At 46.5% G+C, this 25,828-nt stretch overlaps 1 protein-coding gene across 1 annotated transcript in view; it reads left to right on the top strand.

Moving 5' to 3' along the window:
* Positions 1-25,828, top strand: part of BCAP31 (B cell receptor associated protein 31) — an 88,710-nt gene that overhangs the window by 42,807 nt on the left and 20,075 nt on the right. The window contains exons 5-6 of the mRNA XM_082264428.1: positions 7,137-7,257; positions 15,029-15,129. Of these exons, the coding sequence (XP_082120554.1) occupies positions 7,137-7,257; positions 15,029-15,129 (222 nt within the window). The remainder of the gene's footprint in view (positions 1-7,136; positions 7,258-15,028; positions 15,130-25,828) is intronic.

The following is a 25,828-nucleotide window of genomic DNA, read 5'->3' as shown; positions in this document are numbered from 1 at the left end:
TAATATGAAAAAAAAAAAAAAATTTGTATAATGACAATATATGTAAATAATAAGCAAACTCAATGACCTTAAATCATAAGTGCTTCCCAATATCACACAAAAAAAATCAGAAAATAATTTTTTTCAGATTTTTTTTTATTTTTTTTTTGTGTGATATTGGGAAGCACTTATGTTTTAAGGTCATTGAGTTTGCTTATTATTTACATATATATTGTCATTATACAGTGGGTACGGAAAGTATTCAGACCCCCTTAAATTTTGTACTCTTTGTTATATTGCAGCCATTTGCTAAAAGTTCATTCTTCTTCCTCATGAATGTACACATAGCACCCCATACTGACAGAAAAACACAGAATTGTTGACATTGTTGCAGATTTATTAAAAAAGAAAAACTGAAATATCACATGGTCCTAAGTATTCAGACCCTTTGCTCAGTATTTAGTAGAAGCCCCCTTTTGATCTAATACAGCCAGGAGTCTTTTTGGGAAAGATGCAACAAGTCTTTCACACCTGGATTTGGGGATCCTCTGCCATTCCTCCTTGCAGATCCTCTCCAGTTCTGTCAGGTTGGATGGTAAACGTTGGTGGACAGCCATTTTTAGGTCTCTCCAGAGATGCTCAATTGGGTTTAAGTCAGGGCTCTGGCTGGGCCATTCAAGAACAGTCACGGAGTTGTTGTGAAGCCACTCCTTCGTTATTTTAGCTGTGTGCTTAGGGTCATTGTCTTGTTGGAAGGTAAACCTTCGGCCCAGTCTGAGGTCCAGAGCACTCTGGAGAAGGTTTTTGTCCAGGATATCCCTGTACTTGGCCGCATTCATCTTTCCCTCGATTGCAACCAGTCGTCCTGTCCCTGCAGCTGAAAAACACCCCCACAGCATGATGCTGCCACCACCATGCTTCACTGTTGGGACTGTATTGGACAGGTGATGAGCAGTGCCTGGTTTTCTCCACACATACCGCTTAGAATTAAGGCCAAAAAGTTCTATTTTGGTCTCATCAGACCAGAGAATCTTATTTCTCACCATCTTGGAGTCCTTCAGGTGTTTTTGAGCAAACTCCATGCTGGTTTTCATGTGTCTTACACTGAGGAGAGGCTTCCGTCGGGCCACTCTGCCATAAAGCCCCGACTGGTGGAGGGCTGCAGTGATGGTTGACTTTCTACAACTTTCTCCCATCTCCTGACTGCATCTCTGGAGCTCAGCCACAGTGATCTTTGGGTTCTTCTTTACCTCTCTCACCAAGGCTCTTCTCCCCCGATAGCTCAGTTTGGCCGGACGGCCAGCTCTAGGAAGGGTTCTGGTCGTCCCAAACGTCTTCCATTTGAGGATTATGGAGGCCACTGTGCTCTTAGGAACCTTAAGTGCAGCAGAAATCTTTTTGTAACCTTGGCCAGATCTGTGCCTTGCCACAATTCTGTCTCTGAGCTCTTCAGGCAGTTCCTTTGACCTCATGATTCTCATTTGCTCTGACATGCATTGTGATCTGGAAGGTCTTATATAGACAGGTGTGTGGCTTTCCTAATCAAGTCCAATCAGTATAATCAAACACAGCTGGACTCAAATGAAGGTGTAGAACCATCTCAGGGATGATCAGAAGAAATGGAAAGCACCTGAGTTAAATATATGAGTGTCACAGCAAAGGGTCTGAATACTTAGGACCATGTGATATTTCAGTTTTTTTTTTTTAATAAATCTGCAACAATTCTGTGTTTCTCTAGCGCTCATTGACAGACGTAGTCCTCGGTGATACAGCACCTTCGGGTTATGTTGCCTCCACAGGAGCAGGACTAGACAGGAAATTAAAAAGCTCTGGCCACACCCCAGGGGCAGTCCCAGAGGGTATATCCTCTCTCTCTCTCTGCCTCAGCAAATCAGTTATTTTCTGTCTAGTTAGGAGTAAGGACCTAGATACCTTGCTGGGATCTTAGGTCCTGGCAAGATTTTTTTCTTAAAAGATTTTTTTTTTAGACAGCTTTTTTTCTCCAGTGTTCCTGTGAGATCTTCAAGCAAGAAAGCTGAACTGGGCGACGGGCTGGATGTTGAGATCCGGTGGTCACCCCAGTTCAGCCTACGAGCGCGTGCAGGCCATAGCTCCGCGCTGGGTCGGCCGCGACAAAGTCCCATTAAAGGACTGACCCTGCGAGTTAAACGTCTCGCTGAAACGCCAAAGACCATGAGTCACGGCGTCCATATCGGTCGACAGCCCTCCCGCCCCGGTGGAGAGGGGTACTGTCAGGAGTTGGTGCCCGCCTGGTTCCGGTATGGTGAGTAGTATGTTCCCCCTTTTCCCCTGACGGGTCTTGTGGTGAACGCGGGCCCCTCTCTGTATGGTAAGATAGAGTCCTTCTCTATCCTATAAATGACACAGATCCTCCTATTTTGAGTGTGATTTTATGTGCAAAAAGTCAGGAGGCTTGGTTTGGGAGCTAACAATCTAATTGTATACATGTTAAAAAGATTGTAATCAGTGGCATTCTGGGAATCTTACGGTGATAAATATAAGCTACCTACCAGTCAGAAGCCACGGACATGTAGACTGCCTTCCTAATCAGATCTCCAGCTATTAGCAGGCCTCCCGAATGGCCATGCGGTCCGCCAGGGCCGGTACCGCCAACCACGCCAAATCCCCATGCAGAGAGAGTGTTGTGTGCTCTGCAGCACACCGCTATTCAGTACAGGCCGCCGCCATTTTTTTTTTGCTGGATCGCACGAGCCGCCATTTTGGCGTAGCCTCGTGTCTCCAGCATGGGGGCGGCCATGTTTGAGGTGATCCAAACACCTCGTGGAGCTAGGGGAGGCGCCGGAAGGCGTGCAGAGGGGCGGAGCCGCCTCCTTTCTTCCTGGGCAGCCAGCCAAAAGACTTCCTGTTTGTCAAGACAGCGCTGTAACCTGTTGCAGTTAAACTCTGAGCATCAAGTGGTGAAGCCTGGGGGTTTATCTCTCTCTCTCTCTCGATCGATAGGGATCCCTAGCAGGTAACACTAAGGGGCTTTTTGTGGCGCTGGGGGTCTGGAAAAAAAAAAAAAAAAAAAAGTTTTTTTATTTTTGAATTATATTATCCAGGAAGTAACTGGAATTATCATGGACCCTGCCACACATATTCCCCCACCTGTTTCCCTCGAGGGGGCCACGGGACCCGCCGGTGCACAGAGTGTAGAGTCATTTACAGCAATTTTGGAGTCTATGGTGGCTCGGGTGGAGGCGGCCTGTCAGGGACGGGGGTCAAGGAAGCGACCCCCGCCTACCCCTATACTATCTGACACCTCTGACTCAGATTCAGAGATGGTCACTGCAGTTGCAGGTTCCTCTGCAAGGGCTGTTGTCTCAGGTAAAGCCCCCTCAGACAGTGAGGAGGACGTTTCTTCTCCCGCTATAATTCAGGAAGAAGCATTGGTGGACGCACTAGTTGTGGCAGTGCAGGAAACCTTAAAACTTGAGGCTTTACCGGCAGAGGCAACTGAAACAGAGATTCCTTTTGGTACTAATAAGCCCATCAAAACGGTGAAGGTTTTTCCTGTACCCAAGTGTTTCGGTAATCAGATTAAAGGAGAATGGGAGCATTCTAAACGTACCTTTACTATTTCCAAGCGTATTGCTAGACGCTATCCGTTTGAGGAATCCATCATTAAGAAATGGACGGTACCACCAGTGGTGGATCCACCTATTTCCAGGCTGAATAAAGCCACGGTTATCCCAGTGGAGGACACTTCGTCCTTTAAGGATCCGGTGGATCGAAAGATGGAAGCAGAGTCCCGCACCATCTTCTCTCTGATAGGGTCAGCATTTAGACCAGTAATTGTTATTGGTCTAGTTTCCCAGACACTTACGGAATGGGCGAGAATGGTACGCCAAGACCTTAGGGGAAAAGATATTCCCCAGGAGACATCTGATTTGATGGAACAGATTATACAAGGGCTACAGTTTATCTGTGACGCAGCCTTGGACACTACTCCCTTTTTAGGGCATGCATCTATGTCATCGGTCATCCTCAGACGTGTGCTGTGGTTAAAATGCTGGTCAGCTGACCTAGGTTCCAAAAAGACCTTGACAAATCTCCCTTTTCAGGGGAATCGTCTATTTGGGGCCACCCTAGATGAAATCATTAAGGATGCCACTGGGGGCAAGAGCACTTTTTTGCCACAGGCTGCTAAAGCTAAGGGACCTCGCAACAAGCGAGGACCTCTCTTTACCGCCCATAAAGGGCGCCCGGCTGGTACAAGCGGGAAAGGCAAGACTCCTCCAGGAAGATTCAAGAAGGGCTGGTCGGACAAGCAGAGGACCAACCCAGCCAAACCCGAAGCAAAGGAGTACACAGCCTGAAGGTGCGCCCCCACCCGGTTTCAGGGTGGGGGGACGTTTTCACCGGTATTCAGGACATTAGATCGAGCATCAACCACTACTACCGGTGCGATTCTTCCCTTCCAACATTTAAGTACTACAGGAAGCGGTAGTTACGGTTCCCTGAATAGATCTTTTCCTTTACCTTTTCCTAAGATTAGTCCCTATACCTCACAGGAATCGGATCTGGTTGACCAGATAGGCCAAGTAGCCTCTAGTCGGGTGACTTCGGTCCCTGAGGTTCAACCAGAAAAGATCACTCTTCCTGATAGCAATCAGGTATCTGATAAATGTGTGGGAACAGAAAACGACCAGACTTTCTCGGATGGTCGGGCCAGATACCTCTAGGGACGCCTGGTTCAGATTCTATCAGCGCCAGTGGTCCTAGAAATTCTAGGCTGGCCTCCTCAAGCCGGCCTGGCCGACTTGGACATGCTAGTCGCAGACGTTCCGTGGGAACTTCGTCTCAGGGAGTGTCTGTGGTCTCAAGGACCAATTTACCATCATGCTTTACAGTCGCTGGTTTTAATGGCTTGGCCATTGAGACCCAAGTACTGAAGGACAGAGGTTTGTCAGCTTCAGTCATTCCTACCCTTATTAAAGCAAGGAAAGCGACTTCTAGCAAGGTCTATTATCACACATGGAAGACTTATATTGCGTGGTGCGAATCTTTAGGATTTCCTCCACGTACCTATTCGGTGACTCGAATATTGGCCTTTTTGCAACAAGGGGTTGAGCAGAAGCTAGCCTTGAGCACCATCAAGGGTCAAGTTTCAGCATTAGCAATCTTCTTTCAGAAGCCTTTAGCTACCAAGTCCTTGGTGTGGAATTTCATCCAGGGGGTGCGGCACCTGGCTCCACCAGTCCGCGCGCCCTTACCGCCCTGGGATCTTAATTTGGTTTTGTCGGTTCTACAGAAACCTCCCTTTGAAAACATCAGGGAGATTCCCTTGCTTATTTTATCCCAGAAGGTGGCCTTCTTGGTGGCTATTACTTCTGCTCGCAGGGTGTCAGAACTGGCTGCATTATCATGCCAGTCCCCATACCTAGTGATTCATAGGGATAAGGTAGTACTTCATCCTAAGCCATCTTTTCTTCCTAAGGTGGTTTCAGATTTTCATCTGAATGAAGATATTGTACTACCTTCCTTGTGTCCTCAGCCCAAGCATCATCGGGAACATGCGTTGCATTCCTTAGATGTGGTTCGGGCAATCAGGGTATACCTGAAAGCTACGGAATCATTCCGTAAGACGGATTCACTTTTTGTGATCACGGATGGCCCCAGAAAGGGTTTGCCTGCATCTGCCGCGACCATTGCCAAATGGATTAGACAAACGGTGGTACAGGCTTATTCTATTAAGGGTCAGAGTCCTCCGTTCCCTGTTAGGGCGCACTCCACTGGAGCGCTCAGTACTTCCTGGGCCTTTCGCCATCAGGCGTCAGTGGTCCAGGTATGTAAGGCGGCCACCTGGTCGTCGGTACATACCTTTACAAAATTCTATAAAATTGATGTGACGGCATCGGCGAATGCCTCATTTGGCCGCAAGGTTTTGCAGGCCGCAATTTGAGGAGACCGGTGGTCTACCTCGAGGGTTTTTTCTGTTTGAAAAAAAAAAAAAAAAGATATTTTCTCTTTTTTGTTGAGTCTCATCATTAAGGATGAGCATTGTAAACTTCTAGTTGGCACCGGTTGGGCCTTCTAGATTGGGATTTGATTTTCATTTTCCCACCCCTCATTTGTGATACTGCTCTGGGACGTCCCGAAGGTGCTGTATCACCGAGGACTACGTCTGTCAAGGAGCGCTAGAGAAAAATGGATTTTTGTAAAATCTTACCGTAAAATCCTTTTCTCTTAGCTCATTGACAGATGTAGTCCCCGCCCCTCTGTTTTTTGAGTTGGGTTGGGTTAAAATCTCTAAAGACTGCTTTTTCACGTAACTGATTTGCTGAGGCAGAGAGAGAGAGGATATACCCTCTGGGACTGCCCCTAGGGTGTGGCCAGAGCTTTTTAATTTCCTGTCTAGTCCTGCTCCTGTGGAGGCAACATAACCCGAAGGTGCTGTATCACCGAGGACTACGTCTGTCAATGAGCTAAGAGAAAAGGATTTTACGGTAAGATTTTACAAAAATCCATTTTTTTCTGTCAGTATGGGGTGCTATGTGTACATTCATGAGGAAGAAGAATGAACTTAAATGATTTTAGCAAATGGCTGCAATATAACAAAGAGGGAAAAATTTAAGGGGGTCTGAATACTTTCCGTACCCACTGTGTATGTATATGTATGTATGTGTGTGTGTGTGTGTGTGTATATATATATATATCTATCTATCTCTATCTCTCTAGATATACATATATATATTTTTTTTTTTATACCAGTAATGGTGGCGATCAGTTTAAAAACAGGAAATCTGACATTAGCTGACGCTGGGGGAACTGACTAACTGCCACTGATATCACGAGTGACCTTATTACAGTGGCTATGCACTATATATCACTATACTAATAAAACAAGGCAGGAAGGGGTTAACATCTAGGGCAATCAAGGGGTTAAAAATGTGCTTCTGGAAGAATGGTCAAACATTCCCATAGACACACTCCTAAACCTTGTGGACATCCTTCCCAGAAGAGTTGAATCTGGTATAGCTGCAAAGGGTGGGCCAACTCAATATTGAACCCTACGGACTAAGACTGGGATGCCATTAAAGTTCATGTGCGTGTAAAGGCAGGCGTCCCAGTACTTTTGGTCCTATAGTGTACATCCATTTAAACTGATCAATGCCTTTACTTTTCATACCCAGCAACTAAAGGCCGCAGGTCTGGAGGTCTGTGACTTGTCAGAGAGCAATGCTGAGGAGGAAAACAAGCTGCTTAAAGGAGAAGTCAAGAAGCTGAAGGATGAACTCGAATCCACCAAGAAATGTAAGTGACACCTGAATCTAAACTGCCTCTATTAACAGTTGTTGTCATTCACCAGAGTAAAGTCCAATCAATATGTAACCAATAATAACTGCCCTTGTCCCGTCCTAGCGATGATAATAAATGTTGTTCCTGGTGACGGGGGGAAGCTGCTGATTGCAGCAATCCTGAGATCATGCCACATGGCCCTGCCAGGGAAGGTCACTTTGCTCTGGGAGGTTATAAATGTCACACACTAAAGAGAAGGTTTGTGTAGCGGGAGAGTTTGGTTTCCATAACCTAAAGATCTATGAACTGGTAGCTCTGTTGCTTTTTATTTTTTTTTTCTTTAATATTAAACTTTTTTTTAACTACTTTGCAACATTTAAAACCAGCAAAACCTTAAAGAATGGTGAGGAATTGTATTTCACCCATCCCTAACCCTAAGGGGATAGATGGCTATCACCAATTAAGTATTATTCCTTCAGGGATGAACGGGCAGGGAGGGTAATTAGTAACGTTATGATCCGTGGTAAGTGGGTTGCCACATACACCAATCTCAATAAAAGAACCCCTATTGGCTGACCATACTGCCGTAAGGGTTTAAGGTAGTCAGGCCAATGAAACAATAGCAGCAAGTGTTGTATTTGGAGAATCTATTTTATATAAAGAAAATTCAAGCAGCCATACCCTGCAAGCCACAAGCAGAACTTTTTAGGACCAATCGCGGTCTTAGCGCTTCCACATCTTCAATTTGGCCTAATTATTATCTAGGATGAGCTCAGGCATGTTTGGACACGACTCCAAACCCACCTGAACTGCCGAAGCAATCAGCCAGTCATATGCGGTGGCATTCCCTGCCCTGCAGCCCCTTGTATACGTGTGGCTGGACATGCCTCCCTCGCCACCTATGATTGGCTGTCTGCTTTGACAGCTTCCTGATGGGGTAGCTTAGGCGGGTTTGGCTTCACAATGTGTACGTCTCGTATAAAGATTTCCTATGTGCACTGCTGCTTCATCTTGCTGAATTTTATTTTTTTCAAGGTTTCTCTGTTAAAGCGGAGTTCCAGACGCAAAATCGTTACATTAGATTTTGTGCCATTCGCTTCCTTGTTGTCACATGAAAAAAAATTGGATATTCCCGAATTTTTATTTTTTTTTTACTTGCCTTGTTTCAGAAGAAAATATACTCACCTTTCCTTCAACTTCCTCCCTCTGTGGCCGCGGCCCGCGCCGTCACTTCCTGTCCTGCAATGCGTCCTGGGAGCTCTTACTCTTCACTCCCAGGAGGCAATGGGCAGTGATGTAGGCGGCCGGCCGCTCCTCTCATCGCGTTATTTGCAAACAGGAAATGACGCGATGATAGGCGGAGCCCAGCCGTCCCTATGGAAACCCTTACTATGCCGATCGCATAGTACTGGGCATGCGTGCGATTTCGCGCTGCATTCATCGGCCCCCTCCATCTTGAAGCAGGGCAGACATTTGCATACTGTGACTTCGGGTGACCAGGACAAAGATGGTGGCGCTCAGCAAACTTTTTATAAAGTTAGATTTTATGATTGCCAATCCATTATTAAACTGTCTAAAACCGGATTAGCGGATGTATGAAGGGCGGGGGATCACTCTTTGGGAAGTATTTGTAAAAAAAAAAAATATTCTGTGGCCGGAACTCCGCTTTAAAGTGGTTGTAAATGATCCCCTTGTAAAACAACCCATTCAGTTTGAAATCGAAATGAAAGGCAAAACATTTTGTGTATAGATTTAAAAAATAAAATGCCTTCTCCCCCTCTTTTTTTATAAGTGATCACATTCCCTCTGTTCTCAGCTGCATAAGAGCTGGAGGGAGGAGAAGCAGCAGGACATTGAGCTTCCCAGTGAATGGCTGTGCGGGGGTGGGTGCCAGAACAGGTTAGATTATTGGATGAGAGCAAGCGGAGTTCCCAGCATAGCTAGTGAACTGACCACGGTGTGCTCTCCTGCTTAGTTTTTCTGTTTCAAGTATTTTATTGAATAATGCAAGTGAGTAACAACGTTTGACATACAGAATAATGCAAGGTAATGTAAACAAAGCTCGGTAACAAAGCTTGGTAACCGAGCATGACCAATAACTGTAACTACAGCAAATCGTGAGGGTTAGTAGACAAGGGGCGGTAAAATGGGTGGTCACGAGAGAGTAGTGATTGGTATCACCCACCCACCGGCACCCCATATAGGGAGCACACTGTGCCTAGGTGGGGAGGCAAAACCAACCAATTGTTAAACTAAAGGGGAACAGTACCCAAGCCTCCTGCTCAGTTTTTAATAGGAAAGCAGAGGGACTGGCAAGAACACCAGGGATTTCACACAAAAGAAACAATACAAGAAGAATAGGAGACTTTCTCATACAAGTACATTGTACAGCAGGCACATATCAGCAATATGAAATGTTAGGGTAACAAATGCATTAAAGTGGCTGTAAAGATATTTTTTACTTTCAGGCATTCTCTGCATTCATCTCCCCCCCCCCCCCCCCCAGTCCCCCAAATACTTACCTTAACCTGATCTAGAACCAGCGCTGTGCCCAAGAGCAGTTGCGCTGCTCTCCCCCCCCCCCCCTCACTCGACTCAATGAGAGCAGTGGAAGCCATTGGCCCCTGCTGTTGTCAATCAAATTCACTGATGAGGAAGTAGGGGGTGGGGCTGAGCTGCTCTGTGTGTGTCAGTGGACACACACAGCGTGGCTCGGGCTTAAGATGGCACATGTTACCATTGAAAGTGTCTTCCTTTGGTGGCACATGTAGAAGAGGAGGAGCCCAGCAGGGAACTCCAGAAAAAGAGGATCGGGGCTGTTGTGTGCAAAACCACTGCACAAAGCAGGCAAGTATAATATGTTTATAAAAAAAGCGAACCTTTAATACCACTTTATGGTTAACACCAAAGTAATACCTTGGAATTGGTGCTTGGGACTGTTGTCCCATAGAGGGTCCGCTATCATATTTTTTATTTGCCCTACAGATCCGTATTTTGGTCTGCATCAGATTGCATTGACCTGCCTGAAATTTGGACTTGTCAGAGCTGAATTATGGGTTCTCCTCAGTTCCTGGAAAGCCTAGTCCATACTGTGACCTGCTGGCCTAGTCCTTACTGTGAAATCTATTTCACCATGTACCCTTATAATGTACAGTAGGTCCTATCATCACTTAAGGGTGCACTGTCATGGATCTGGCAGTACCTTGACGTTTTTTTTTTATTCGATGGGTGTTGATGGGTCTGCAGCCGTCTCCTCATTATCAGACGGCACAGTTTGCAGACTTGTACAGCTCAAGTCAACTAAGGACTGTGCTTAAAGCGGAGTTCTGCCCCAACACCCCCTCCAAAAATGTATACTCCGCAACTACAAATACTGTATCTACTGACTTTTACTATTAGGGCACTTACCTGTCCAGGGATCCAGCGGTGTCCTCACCCAAGCCAATTCTTGAATCGGCTCTCGGTGCTAGTAATTCCATCTCGGCTACAGAAAACCGACACTGTTGCCCTGCAGTTTCACATCTGGTTTCCTATAGCGCGAATCACGCTGCATTCTGTGAATGGGCTGGCTGCAGGGGGAAGGAGGAGGGGGGGGGTGAACTTACCGCTCACTTTGGCATGGCGAACCTAGCCAGAAGTGGTACTGGGTGCCTGTCAAAACCAGGTACCAGCTCTCCCTCCCCCCAAAAAAAGGTGTCAAATGTAGCGGGGGGGGGGGGGGGGTAGACAAATTAAGCGTTGATTTTAAAATTGTGTGCGCTGGAAGGAACCGTGCCGCTGCATCCGATCAATCCTGAAGCACTTTCCTTCAATTTCTTCAAATTAATTGACATTTAATTCCGTTCTATTCGTATACACACTAGGGCAAAACACATAAATACGGGTGGAACAGGCACTCCATAAACCCCATGTCCCAGAAATGCAAGGCAAGAACTCGATTTAGTGTCTCTGCAGTGATGACTGCAAATACTAGATTTTACCAGCAGGTGGTGCTGCAACTAAAATCTATTCTAGACTGTTCAAGACTAGCCAAGGCCAGGAGTGGGGTACCCTTATTTATCGGTGTATAACACGCACCTAAATTTTAGGAGAGAAATTTCAGGAAAAAAGCTGAAATTGAAAATAAACAGCTTTGAATTCCGAACATTTTTTTTTTTTTTTAAATCAAATGCAGTCTCACCAGTGCCCACGAATGCAGCCTCCTCATCAGCGCAGTGCCCACAATTGCAGCCTCGCCAGCGCAGTGCCCACAATTGCAGCCTCGCCAGAGCAGTGCCCATAATTGCAGCCTGGCCAGCGCAGTGCCCATAGTTGCAGCCTGGCCAGCGCAGTGCCCATAGTTGCAGCCTGGCCAGCGCAGTGCCCATAGTTGCAGCCTGGCCAGCGCAGTGGCAGGAATTGCAGCCTGGCCAGCGCAGTGGCAGGAATTGCAGCCTGGCCAGCGCAGTGGCAGGAATTGCAGCCTGGCCAGCGCAGTGGCAGGAATTGCAGCCTGGCCAGCGCAGTGGCAGGAATTGCAGCCTGGCCAGCGCAGTGGCAGGAATTGCAGCCTGGCCAGCGCAGTGGCAGGAATTGCAGCCTGGCCAGCGCAGTGGCAGGAATTGCAGCCTGGCCAGCACAGTGGCAGGAATTGCAGCCTCGCCAGCGCCATTGACACTATTAGAATAACTTTTAAAAAAAGTCCAGGAAGCAGCGCCGAGGTAGAAGGGGGCGGGCGGGGCCGAGGGACGCGCTGTCATTGGAAGTCCCTGGGCCTATGATAGATGTCGGCATAGGGGGTGGGACTTCAGATGACAGCGCTTCCTTCCTTCTACTCAGCGCCACCCGCCCCTTCTACCTCTCGGCGCTGCTTTCTTGACTTTTTTTTTTTTTTTTCATATTGGCGTATAACACGCACTGTTACTTTTTCCTCCATATTTATGAGGAAAAAGTGTGTGTTGTACGCCGATAAATACGGTATTTGAAGATCTTTGGCAGGGGGGACACTTTTTTTTTTTTTTTGTGTACTTTCTAGTTGCATAACAAGCAGATGTAGCTACTCAGGACAGTCTTTTAGGATCCATATCATGCAAAAGCTAGTCCTAGGAATAAAAAATAAAATAAAGGGGAGCCACAAAAAAATAAAACGTAGTTCCTCAGTGGGAATATTTTCATATTGAATCAGAAACCAAATTGGAAATCCTGAGTGGCTCTTACCCTTCTGCATGTTGTGAGTTGCCACTCGTGATTTTTAAAGTGGTTGTAAAGCCTTAAGGTTTTTTTTCTATGCATTAAGGTGAGAAACCTTCTGTACTGAAGCCCTGACCCCCCTCCTTTTTTTTTTCTTATCTGAGCCCAATCTGGTCCAACAAAAATGATTTCACAGAGCAGGTAGGTATAGGCATGTTATTTATTTAAAAAAAATAAAATAAACCCTTACAACCACTTTAAAGGCTTTTTTCATGCATTGCACTTAGTTGGCGCCCTCTATGGTTTACCATAATATATTGCAGAGATTTCAGTCACATTGAGGAGCTGTCAGGATATTTTGGACCTATTGAAACAAAACTAGAAATTCTGGAGCACATAAACTGTGTAGGACCAGCACATAAACTGTGTAGGACCAGAAGTGACGTCGCAGCGTGGGGGAGCGCAGATACATGTTTCAGAGTGTTACTACTCTTTTTTTTCAGGCCTCCCATCAGTACCACCAGTGCTAATAGTGTAGCAGGATTGGCAATGCAGTCGCTAAGTGCAGGACTCTGCCCATTGCAGCCATTAGTCATCTTGAGGCAAAATTTCTTAGGCTCTAGTTAGGCCTGTTCGCAATGCTGAATGTCCTAATCATTGGCAAGTCCCCACTACTACCCGCTGGGGCGTGCCCAAGCCTTCTTTTACATGTTGTAGTCGTAAGGTCGATGCAACAACATGGAGGTGGTGATGGAATGAGCATTCCCAAGAGGGAAAACACACCCTCTTGGGTGCTTTAGTCACACAGTGAATCCAGGGGTTTGTAATTCCTCTGCAGGCCTAGCAGTACACTGTATTGTCACATGGATGTTACAGAAAGCCCAGCTATTGGCACGTGTCTTTTAACCACTTCAATACCGGGCACTTAACCCCCCCCCCCCTTCCTGCCCAGGCCAATTTTCAGCTTTCAGCTTGGTTGCACTTTGAGGACAATTGCACTGTCATGCAGCCCTGTACTTGTATTACATTTTTATAATTTTTTTTTTCACACAAATAAAGCTTTTTTTTTTTTTTTGGGTGGTATTTAACGATCACCATGTGGCAAAAAAAAAATGACAGAAAATTTTGGGGGGGAAAAAATGTTTTTCTTAGTTTCTGCAAATTTTGCATGCAAATAAGTAATTTCTTTCCTTTACTGATGGGCTGCGCTGATGAGCTAATGCACGGATGGGGCCTGATCAGTGCCCTGATTAGCCGTATATAAAGTCCCCTGTCACACTTGCCGTTTACTGGTTCTCCTCACGCTGTAACAGGGCGCAAGGAAAAGAATGCTGATAACCAGCAAGTTTGTTTTACATATGACCAGCTGTGATTGGACACAGCTGATCATATGGTAAAGGGCCACTGTGATTGGCCCTTTTCCCCAATCTGTGATCAGCAGCTGTGTTCGAATTACAGAGCACACGGGATGTCAGGGGGCGTACGAGGGTGTGGTTCTGGGAGGAAGGGATGTCAGGGGGCGTACGGGGGTGTGGTTCTGGGAGGAAGGGATGTCAGGGGGCGTACGGGGGTGTGGTTCTGGGAGGAAGGGATGTCAGGGGGCGTACGGGGGTGTGGTTCTGGGAGGACGGGATGTCAGGGAGTACGGGGGTGTGGTTCTGGGAGGAAGGGATGTCAGGGGGCGTACGGGGGTGTGGTTCTGGGAGGACAGGATGTCAGGGGGAGTACGGGGGTGTGGTTCTGGGAGGAAGGGATGTCAGGGGGTGTGGTTCTGGGAGGAAGGGATGTCAGGGGGCGTACGGGGGTGTGGTTCTGGGAGGACGGGATGTCAGGGGGCGTACGGGGGTGTGGTTCTGGGAGGAAGGGATGTCAGGGGGCGTACGGGGGTGTGGTTCTGGGAGGAAGGGATGTCAGGGGGCGTACGGGGGTGTGGTTCTGGGAGGACGGGATGTCAGGGGGAGTACGGGGGTGTGGTTCTGGGAGGAAGGAATGTCAGGGGGCGTACGGGGGTGTGGTTCTGGGAGGACGGGATGTCAGGGGGAGTACGGGGGTGTGGTTCTGGGAGGAAGGGATGTCAGGGGGTGTGGTTCTGGGAGGAAGGGATGTCAGGGGGCGTACGGGGGTGTGGTTCTGGGAGGAAGGGATGTCAGGGGGCGTACAGGGGTGTGGTTCTGGGAGGAAGGGATGTCAGGGGGCGTACGGGGGTGTGGTTCTGGGAGGAAGGGATGTCAGGGGGCGTACGGGGGTGTGGTTCTGGGAGGACGGGATGTCAGGGGGCTTACGGGGGTGTGGTTCTGGGAGGACCTCAATGGATGACCTCTCAGAACTGGACAACCACACTGTAGCTATCTTTAGGCTATAGCATGTTTAAGAAGTGGTTAAACATTTCTCCGGAGAAGATATAAATTCAGTGTTCAGCGAAGGGGGTGGGGGGGGGGGGGTAACTGAGAGATACCAAAATCGGAATGGCTTGAGCACAAAACACCATAACAAAGGCTTCATTTCATAAAGAAAAGGTGAGCTGAGCCTTTAACCTTAGAGAATGAGTTTACCAATCTGTTTAATTACGAGAGTAAAGACCTTCATTCAGAATGACTTTTTCTTCATCATTTTTCAGCCCTGCACAAGTCTGAAAGCGAAGTGGTCGCCATCAAGAAGCAGAGCCAGGGCCTAACCAAGGAATATGACCGGCTGCTGGATGAATACTCTAAATTACAGGTAAGAGTTGGTGCCGGGATGTCAGTATTGTGTTGATTGACGTTTTAGAAGAATACAAAATCTCCACAGCAGCAAGAAGGTCACCTTGGGGCATTTTAGTTTTATCCATAGATCCTTACCTCATTCTACACTTTTTTTTTTTTATTGTGAAGAATGAAGGTGAAATTGACATCCTTTACCCCCCTCCCACTCCACCTGTCCCTGCTGAACTTATCTCCATGAATAATAAGCTGCCCACAAAACTGAGGATTTTAAAGCCTTGCTTTTCTTCCCTTTCTTTTCTTGGGGCTTCCAAGACAAATCTGGGCAATTCTAATTGGTCACTTGCTGGCACATGACCGCCTTGACCAATTGGAATTGCTCTGATCTATCCTGGAAGCCCTAAGGAAAGAAGAGTGGGGCTTTAAAATCCCTGGACCACTGTACCAGCTTTTCATGGGCACTGACAGTCAACCACCCAAGTAGGTAAGTGCAGTGGGGACCGTGGGGGGGGGGGGTTATGGATGGTGTAAGGCAGGGATCTCCAAACTTTCAAAAGAAAGGGCCAGTTTTATGCCCTTCAAACTTTAGGGGAGCCGGACTGTGGTCAGTGGAGCTTAAAATCTGAAGTCCCTAACTCCCATTCATACACTAGGGCCAGTTTAGACCGGATCCAATTAACCTACTAGCATGTCTTTGGCGTATGGGAAGAAACCGGAGTACCCGGAAGAAAACCCACACAGGCAAATGGACCACATGCAAGCTCTAGGCAGGTAGTGTTGTGGTTTGGATTGAACCAGCGACCCTAGTGCTGCTAGGCACAAGTGATAGCCACTGTGCTGCCCAACAATGCCAGTGCCCCATGGTTGGTGTCAGTGGGAGGAACGGTGCCCCCCATGATTGATGTCAGTGGGAGGAACGGTGCCCCCCATGATTGATGTCAGTGGGAGGAACGGTGCCCCCCCATGATTGATGTCAGTGGGAGGAACGGTGCCCCCCCATGGTTGGTGTCAGTGGGAGGAACGGTGCCCCCCCATGGTTGGTGTCAGTGGGAGGAACGGTGCCCCCCCATTGATTGGTGTCAGTGGGAGGAACGGTGCCCCCCCATTGATTGGTGTCAGTGGGAGGAACGGTGCCCCCCCCCATGGTTGGTGTCAGTGGGAGGAACGGTGCCCCCCCCAATGGTTGGTGTCAGTGGGAGGAACGGTGCCCCCCCCATGATTGGTGCCAGTGGGAGGAACGGTGCCCCCCCCCCCATGATTGGTGTCAGTGGGAGGAACGGTGCCCCCCCCCCCCCCCATGATTGGGTTTCGGTGGGAGGAACGGTGCCCCCCCCATGATTGGGTTTCGGTGGGAGGAACGGTGCCCCCCCCATGATTGGTGTCGGTGGGAGGAACGGTGCCCCCCCCATGATTGGTGTCGGTGGGAGGAACGGTGCCCCCCCCATGATTGGTATCGGTGGGAGGAACGGTGCCCCCCCCATGATTGGTGTCGGTGGGAGGAACGGTGCCCCCCCCATGATTGGTGTCGGTGGGAGGAACGGTGCCCCCCCCATGATTGGTGTCGGTGGGAGGAACGGTGCCCCCCCCCATGATTGGTGTCGGTGGGAGGAACTGTGCCCCCCCCCATGATTGGTGTCGGTGGGAGGAACGGTGCCCCCCCCATGATTGGTGTCGGTGGGAGGAACGGTGCCCCCCCCATGATTGGTGTCGGTGGGAGGAACGGTGCCCCCCCCATGATTGGTGTCGGTGGGAGGAACGGTGCCCCCCCCATGATTGGTGTCGGTGGGAGGAACGGTGCCCCCCCCATGATTGGTGTCGGTGGGAGGAACGGTGCCCCCCCCCATGATTGGTGTCGGTGGGAGGAACGGTGCCCCCCCCCATGATTGGTGTCGGTGGGAGGAACGGTGCCCCCCCCATGATTGGTGTCGGTGGGAGGAACGGTGCCCCCCCCATGATTGGTGTCGGTGGGAGGAACGGTGCCCCCCTCACGGTGCAGCACACCGTTGCAGCTACTAGCACTTTAATTTGCAGCAAGCAGCTATTGATTTAAAATTAATTTAATTACCCAATAATATACGCACAATACTTTCCATAAGCGCGAGGTTACACCTTTACATATCCCCATTATTGGCGTCGATGGAAGGAATAGTGCCCCCGATAAAAGCAAGTAAAGGGCCACAGTTTGGGGACCCCTGATGTAAGGCGTTTTCACCTTTTACATTTTTGTTAAAAGGTGAAGTAAAGCAGGCCATACATTATGCAATTTTTTTGTCTTTCCCGTGGTGGAAGGAAAGTTCCGCGGCTCCCTCAAAACAGTAAGCGTTGATGGGGCAAATCCCTCCCGCGACGCTATTGTGTGTTGTTGGTGGGGGAGTCTTACCTGCCAGCAGAACCTAATTTAATAATGTTTCCGGCTATAGCTGTGGCCCTAATCGTTCGGCAAAAACACAACAGGCTGGTTGTACACATGTTGATCATTGGATCGTCTTGTGTACAACCACAGTGCCCATACAAGGATTAAAATTACCAGCCCCTGCTGAACCGCTGGATTTCCATCTGTGTGCAGCCGGCTTAACACTTCTTGCTGATCTAAAGGTGGTCAGCTGAAATTTCAATCAAACAAGAAAAAAGAAGGCAGCTGACCTTGTGTGTGTTATAAAGACTTAATGAAGTGAATTTTGCACTCCCAGTGGAATCAAGAAAATTGTGCTGATCAAACTTTCATCAAAGTAATAGCTCATTACTCCTATGAGCTGTTACCCTGATGTCAGTTTGATGATGAACACAATTTTCTCAATTCCATTGTGAGTGTAAAAGTGACTTTTTATGGCTTCATTATTTTAAGATGATACACAAGGTTGCTGTGCCCTTTTTTTTTCCCTGGGTTTATTAACACAACACACATCAGTGAACAAAAAATGCACGCTAATGTGCAACAAAAGTTTGACCCTCCAAATTGATTTCCTTTTAGATCCACAGTGCCTTGAAAAAGTATTCATACCCCTTGACATTTTCCACATTTTGCCATGTTACCAGAAAAAAACGTAAAATTTTTTTTATTGGGATTTTATGTGATAGATCAACACAAAGTGGCACATCATTGAGAAAGTGGAAGGAAAATGATAAATGAGTTTCCAAATTTTTTACAAATAAAGATCAGAAAATAGTGGCGTGCATTTTTATTATTATTTTTATTCGTATTCAGTCCCCTTTACTCTGATACCCCTAACTAAAATCCAGTGCAACCAATTGCTTTCAGAAGTCACCCAATTAGTCCACCTGTGTGTAATTTAATCTCCGTATAAATACAGCTGTTCTGTGAAGCAGTCCGAGGTTTGTTGGAGAACCTTAGTGAACAGACAGCATCATGAAGGCCAAGAAACATCAGACAGGTCAGGGATAAAGTCATGGAGAAGTTTAAAGCAGGGTTAGGTAATAAACATAAACTGCCTGGCCAAAAAGAAAGTCGCCACCGAAAAAAAAAAAAAAAAAAGGTCACACACTGTAATATTTTCTGGCTTTGATTACGGCACGCATTTGCTGTGGCGTTGTTTCGATAAGCTTCTGCAATGTCACAAGATTATTTCCGTCCAGTGCTGCATTTCATTTTTCACCAAGATCTTGTATTGATGATGGGAGAGTTGGACCACTGCACAAAGACTTCTGCAGCACATCCCAAAGATTCTCAGTGGGGCTAAGTTCTGGACTCTGGTGGCCAATCCAATGTATGAAAATTATGTCTCATGCTCCCTGATCCACTCTTTCACAATCTGATCCCGATAAATCCTGGCATTGTCATCTTGGAATATGCCCATGCAATCGGAAGAACAAAATCCTTTGATGGAATAACCTGGTCAATCAGTATATTCAGGTAGTCAGTTGATGTCTTTCTTTGGGCACATGCAGTAAGCCCGCATGTGCCTCACCAGTGCCACAGATGAGGCACAGATTGGCACATACGGGCATTAAGCATGCAGTAACTCTCCCATAGGATAGTTACTGTATGCTTAGTTTAGTTAGTTGCTTTAGTTAATTCCAGGTGGGCGACTTTTTTTTTTTTGGCCAGGCAGTGTATATCCCAAGCTTTGAACATCTCACAGAGCACTGTTCAATCCATCATCTGAAAATGGAAAGCGTATGGAACAACTGCAAACCTACCAAGACATGGCCATCCACCTAAACTGACTGGCCGGCCAGGGAGAGCATTAATCAGAGAAGCAGCCAAGAGTCCCATGGTAACTATGGAGGAGCTACAGAGATCCACAGCTCAGGTGGGAGAATCTGTCCACAGGACAACTATTATTTATGCACTCCACAAATCTGCCCTTTATGGAAGAGTGGCATGAAGTAAGTCCTTGTTGAAAGAAAGCCATGAGAAATCCCATTTGCAGTTTTCGAGAAGCCAGCAAACCTGAGGAAGAAGGTGCTCTGGTCAGAAGAGACCAAAATGTAACATTTTGGTCTAAAAGCAAAACGCTATGTGTGGCGGAAAACTAACACTGCCCATCACCCTGAACACACCATCTCCACCGTGAAATATGGTAATGGCAGCATCATGTTGTGGGAATGCTTTTATTTAGCAGGGAAAGGAAAGCTGGTCAGAGCTGGTGGGAAGATGGATGGAGCCACATACAGGGAAATCTTAGAAGAAAACTTGGTGGATTCTGTAAAAGACTTGACTGGAGTGGAGGTTCACCTTCCAGCAGGGCAATGACTATAAACATACAGCCAGAGCTACAATGGAATGGCTTGGATCAAAGCATTTGCCCAGTCAAAGTCCAGACCTAAATCCAATTGAGAATCTGTGTCTAGACTTGAAAATTGCTGTTCACAGACATTTTCCATCCAATCTGACAGAGCTTGAGCTATTTTTGCAAAGAATAGACAAAAATTTCACTCTCTAGATGTGCAAAGCTGGTAGAGACACCCCCAAAAAGACTTGGAGCTGTAATTGCAGTGAAAGACAGTTCTATAAAGTATTGACTCAGGGGGGTGAATACTAATACACACCACGCTTTTCAGATATTTATTTATAAAAATGTTGAAAACCGTTTATCATTTTCCTTCCACTTCACAATTATGTGTCACTTTGTGTTGGTCTTTCGTCTAAAATCCCAATATAATACATTTACGGTTTTGCTTGTAACATGACAAAATCCAGAAAATTTTAAGGGGTATGAATACTTTTTCAAGGCACTGTAAATATAGAGTAGACTGTGTCAGTTGCAAATATAAATGTGATGTCAAAATTCAAAGAAAATTCCTGAAACCATTCCAGAGACTTGCCTAAAATAGTGAGGATATCATCCATGTGTCTGGCTAAGCTTGCAGAGCGAGGTTTGCAAAAGGTTTCCAGGCCAGAGCAATCCCTTTTTAGTCTTGTAAAGAAAAGTGAAAATATTTACAAAGTAATCTAATTCTGTAAGGATTGGACTACTTACCTCTGCTTTAGTGCTTTACTAACGTGACAAGTGCTAATGGTAGGTGGGCTCTGCACATTTTAGATACACCCACACAGTGGATCCAGCATTGTCCGGCTGAGATCCTTTGGTTCCCTGCTGCCGCTCAATCCCGCACTGCCATGTAGTTTCTGACATTGAGAGGCCGACCGGCTCTTCCAGGTTTAGTGGGCGGGCCTTCTGATGAATTAAACACGCTACCTCCTAGGACACAGTGCATCCGGAAAGAATTCACAGCTTCACTCTTTTTCTATATATTGTTGTTACAGCCTTATTCCAAAATGTATTAAATTCATTATTTTCCTCGAAATTCTACAAACAATACCCCATAATGACAACATGAAAGAAGTTAGTTTGAAATCCTTGTAAATTAATTAAAAATAAATAAATAAAAACAAAAAACTCACAGGTACATAAGTATTCACAGCCTTTGCCATGACACTCAAAATTGAGCTTTCCACTGATCATCCTTGAGATGTTTCTATAACTTGGAGTCCACCTGTGGTAAATTCAGTTAATTGGACATGATTTGGAAAGACACACACCTGTCTACAAGTCCCTCTCAAAAAATTAGCATATTGTGATAAAGTTCATTATTTTCTGTAATATACTGATAAACATTAGACTTTCATATATTTTAGATTCATTAGACACAACTGAAGTAGTGCAAGCCTTTTATTGTTTTAATATTGATGATTTTGGCATACAGCCCAAAATTCCTAGCTCAAAAAATTAGCATATCATGAAAAGGTTCTCTAAACGAGCTATTAACCTAATCATCTGAATCAACTAATTAACTCTAAACACCTGCAAAAGATTCCTAAAGCTTTTAAAAACTCCCAGCCTGGTTCATTACTCAAAACTGCAATCATGGGTAAGACTGCTGACCTGACTGCTGTCCAGAAGGCCATCATTGACACCCTCAAGCAAGAGGGTAAGACACAGAAAGAAATTTCTGAACGAATAGGCTGTTCCCAGAGTGCTGTATCAAGGCACCTCAGTGGGAAGTCTGTGGGAAGGAAAAAGTGTGGCAGAAAACGCTGCACAACGAGAAGAGGTGACCGGACCCTGAGGAAGATTGTGCAGAAGGACTGATTCCAGACCTTGGGGGACCTGCGGAAGCAGTGGACTGAGTCTGGAGTAGAAGCATCTAGAGCCACCGTGTACAGGCGTGTGCAGGAAATGGGCTACAGGTGCCGCATTCCCTAGGTCAAGCCACTTTTGAACCAGAAACAGCGGCAGAAGTGCCTGACCTGGGCTACAGAGAAGCAGCACTGGACTGTTGCTCAGTGGTCTAAAGTACTTTTTTCGGATGAAAGCAAATTTTGCATGTCATTCGGAAATCAAGGTGCCAGAGTCTGGAGGAAGACTGGGGAGAGGAAAATGCCAGAATGCCTGAAGTCCAGTGTCAAGTACCCACAGTCAGTGATGGTCTGGGGTGCCATGTCAGCTGCTGGTGTTGGTCCACTGTGTTTTATCAAGGGCAGGGTCAATGCAGCTAGCTATCAGGAGATTTTGGAGCACTTCATGCTTCCATCTGCTGAAAAGCTTTATGGAGATGATTTCATTTTTCAGCACGACCTGGCACCTGCTCACAGTGCCAAAACCACTGGTAAATGGTTTACTGACCATGGTATTACTGTGCTCAATTGGCCTGCCAACTCTCCTGACCTGAACCCCATAGAGAATCTGTGGGATGTTGTGAAGAGAAAGTTGAGAGACGCAAGACCCAACACTCTGGATGAGCTCAAGGCCGCTATCGAAGCATCCTGGGCCTCCATAACACCTCAGCAGTGCCACAGGCTGATTGCCTCCATGCCACGCCGCATTGAAGCAGTCATTTCTGCAAAAGGATTCCCGACCAAGTATGCATAACTGAACATAATTATTTGAAGGTTGACTTTTTTTGTATTAAAAACAATTTTCTTTTATTGGTCGGATGACATATGCTAATTTTTTGATATAGGAATATTGGGTTTTCATGAGCTGTATGCCAAAATCATCAATATTAAAACAATAAAAGGCTTGCACTACTTCAGTTGTGTGTAATGAATCTAAAATATATGAAAGTCTAATGTTTATCAGTACATTACAGAAAATAATGAACTTTATCACAATATGCTAATTTTTTGAGAGGGACCTGTATATAAGGTCCTACCGTTAATAGTGCATCTCAGAGCACAAACCAAGCCATGAAGTCCAAGGAATTGTCTGTAGACCTCTGAGACAGGATTGTATTGAGACACAGATCTGGGGAAGGGTACAGAATTTATTTATTTTTTGCAGCGTTGAAGGTCCCAATAAGCACAGTGGCCTCCATCATCCGTAAATGTAAGAAGTTTTGAACCACCATGATCCTTCCTAGAGCGGGCCTCCCGGCCAAACCGAGCGGTCGGGTGAGAAGGGCCTTAGGGAGGTAACCAAGAACCCGATGGTCACTCTGACAGAGCTCCAGTGTTTCTCTGTGGAGAGAGGAGAACCTTCCAGAAGAACAACCATCTCTGCAGCACTCCACCAATCAGACCTGTATGGTAGAGTGGCCTGATGGAAGCCACTCATTAAAAGTCACATGACAGCCTGCCTGGAGTTTGCCAAAAGGCACTATGAAGAACTCTCAGACCATGAGAAACAAAATTATCTGGTCTGCAGATTGAACTTTGGCCTGAATGGCAAGCTTCATGTCTGGAGGAAACCAGGCAAAGCTTATCTGGCCAATACCATCCCTAGAGTGAAGCATGGTGGTGGCAGCATCATGCTGTAGGGAGGTTTTTCAGAGGCAGGGACTAGGAGACTAGTCAGGATCGAGGGAAAGATGAATGCATCAATGTACAGAGACATCCTTGATGAACCTTCGCCCTAGTCTGAGCGCCCTGATGCAGGTTTTCATCTTCCAACAGGACGACGACCCTAAGCAGACAGCCAAGATGGCAAAGGAGTGGCTACATTACAACTTTGTGAATGTGTCCTTGAGTGGTTCAGACTTGAACCCAATTGAAAATCTCTGGAGAGATCTGAAAATGGCTGTGCACTGATGCTCCCTATCCAACCTTATAAAGCTTGAGAGGTCCTGCAAAGAGGAATGGGAGAAACTGCCCAAAAATAGGTGTGCCAAGCTTGTAGCATCATACTCAAAAAGACTTGAGGCTGTAATTGGTGCCAAAGGGGCTTCAACAAAGTATTGAGCAAAGATTGTATATTTGTGTAAATGTTTTTATTTGTAATTTGCAAAGATTTCAAATTAACTTCTTTCACGTTGTCATTCTGTGGTATTGTTTGTAGAATTTTGAAGAAAATAATGAATTAAATCCATTTTGGAATAAGGCTGTAACATAACAAAATGTGGAAAAAGTGAAGCGCTGTGAATACTTCATGGATGCACTGTATGTGTGGTGTAAATCCTAGGTTTAGCAGGCTCTGTGCACATCATTCATCTAATCAAGTGATGTGCATTGGGGGGCAAAGCCGAACAAAAAAAAAAAGTAAACAAAATGTCAATGTTTGCCTGTGCCCCTCAACTTGCTAGATTGGCAGAAATGACCCAAGGGCAATCGGATATTGGCCTGGTAATTGTTTTAACAATGTGACTTTCATGGCACATTGACACATTTCGCCCATGCTTCCCATGAGATGACCTTTTTATCAATCAACAAATGATGATAGATGAGAAATTCAGCTGACCTTCCGTAGAAGAAAAATGGCTACATTAATCTCTTCCCGATTACACAGATTCCTTTGTTGCTTTATAAATGGAGGGCTGATGGAATAGAGTGGAGAGGTTTTTGTCACTAAAGAAATCCTTGACTGCATCTGTAAAACATTTGCTATTTGGAGGTCCAGTGATTTGAAATCCCCGCTCTTTTCCTCATCTGTGCAGTGCTTTTGGGGTGAACTGAATCGATTTTGATTGGTCAGCTCCATCCTAGTGAATCGATCTGGTTTGTCCTAGAAGCACTGTACAGAAAAGAGGGAGAACAGCAGAGCTTTCCAATCCCTGGAGCACTGCAGAAGCCCTGGGAGCTCAGGATCACCAGAGATTAGTACAGCAGGGACCAGGGGGGTAGTTGGGGTGTACAATGTTCTTTAAATTGTGTCTGTGAAGGTAGATCTAGCACCAGTCTCGTTTAAAAATAAAAAATACAGACCTGTTATACTTGCCTCCTTTGTGCAGTTGGTTTTGCACAGAGCAGCCCGGATCCTCCTCTTCTCAGTTCCCTAGTTGCTGTCCTGGCCTCTCCCTCCTATCGAGTGCCCCCACAGCAAACCGCTTGCTATGGGGGCACCCAAGCTGCAGTTCCATGTGTCCATTCAGACACGGAGCAGCCCCTCTCTCTTCCCAGATGGCTAGCTGACTTTGACAGCCACGGGAGCCAATGGGGTCGTGGCTGTGTCTCAGCCAATCAAGAGGGAGAGTCCCCGGCGGCCGAGGGACTCGTGGACATCGCTGGAGAAAGATGGGGCTCAGGTAAGTATTAGGGGTGCTGGGAGGGCTGCTACACACAGGTTTTTTTATCCTAATGCATAGAATGCAATAAGATAAAGAACCTTCTGCCTTTACATCTCCTTTAAATGAATGCATTAATTTAATTGTAAGGGTAACCCTTCCAGGTATTTATTTCCTCTGACTGAGAGCAAAGCGTTCCTCCTAGCACTGCCTTCATCTGCCTTTCTCTCCAGAAGGATGACATCCCTTTTGTTTAACTTCTGGGTGTGTAAATAGGAACATCGACTACAAGCGTTCATCTCTATTCAAACTCTTAGAATATTTTCAGGCTATGAGCATCAGATGCAGCCAACGCGTTTCTAGGAAAGGGCTCCTCTTCTTCAGGGATTGAACAATGGAACTTGACCACTTCCGGACCAGCGACCTACCCATGTGTCTCAGGATTCGAGTGGTTATACCAGGATGACGCCTGCAGCTGCAGGCATCACCCCAGTTTTGTTTCGTACAGCTGGCGGCTGGCTCTCTTGTAAAAGCAATCCTAGAGGCTTACTAGCCACTGGATTGCTTTTACAACCAGCGGAAGGGGACGTGCCCTCCGTGGCTTTCTCAGGCTCTCCCATCCCAGCAGGGGAGAGCCAAACAAAGCCTGAATCAGCTTAGATCAGCTGTCAGTTATGGTAACCCAGAAGCGTTCACCTGACATCTCTTTCGGTTTACCTGGATGTTAATGGCGCCATTTTCAAAAATAAAAAGCATTCAAAAACACAGATTTTGGTGTTTTGAATACTTTGGTTTGATTTTGGGGCTTAGACCCCAGA

This window comes from Pelophylax lessonae, assembly GCF_965119305.1.
Source record: "Pelophylax lessonae genome assembly, chromosome: 7".
Taxonomy (NCBI): domain Eukaryota; kingdom Metazoa; phylum Chordata; class Amphibia; order Anura; family Ranidae; genus Pelophylax; species Pelophylax lessonae.
This window is presented reverse-complemented; position numbering and strand designations above follow the sequence as displayed.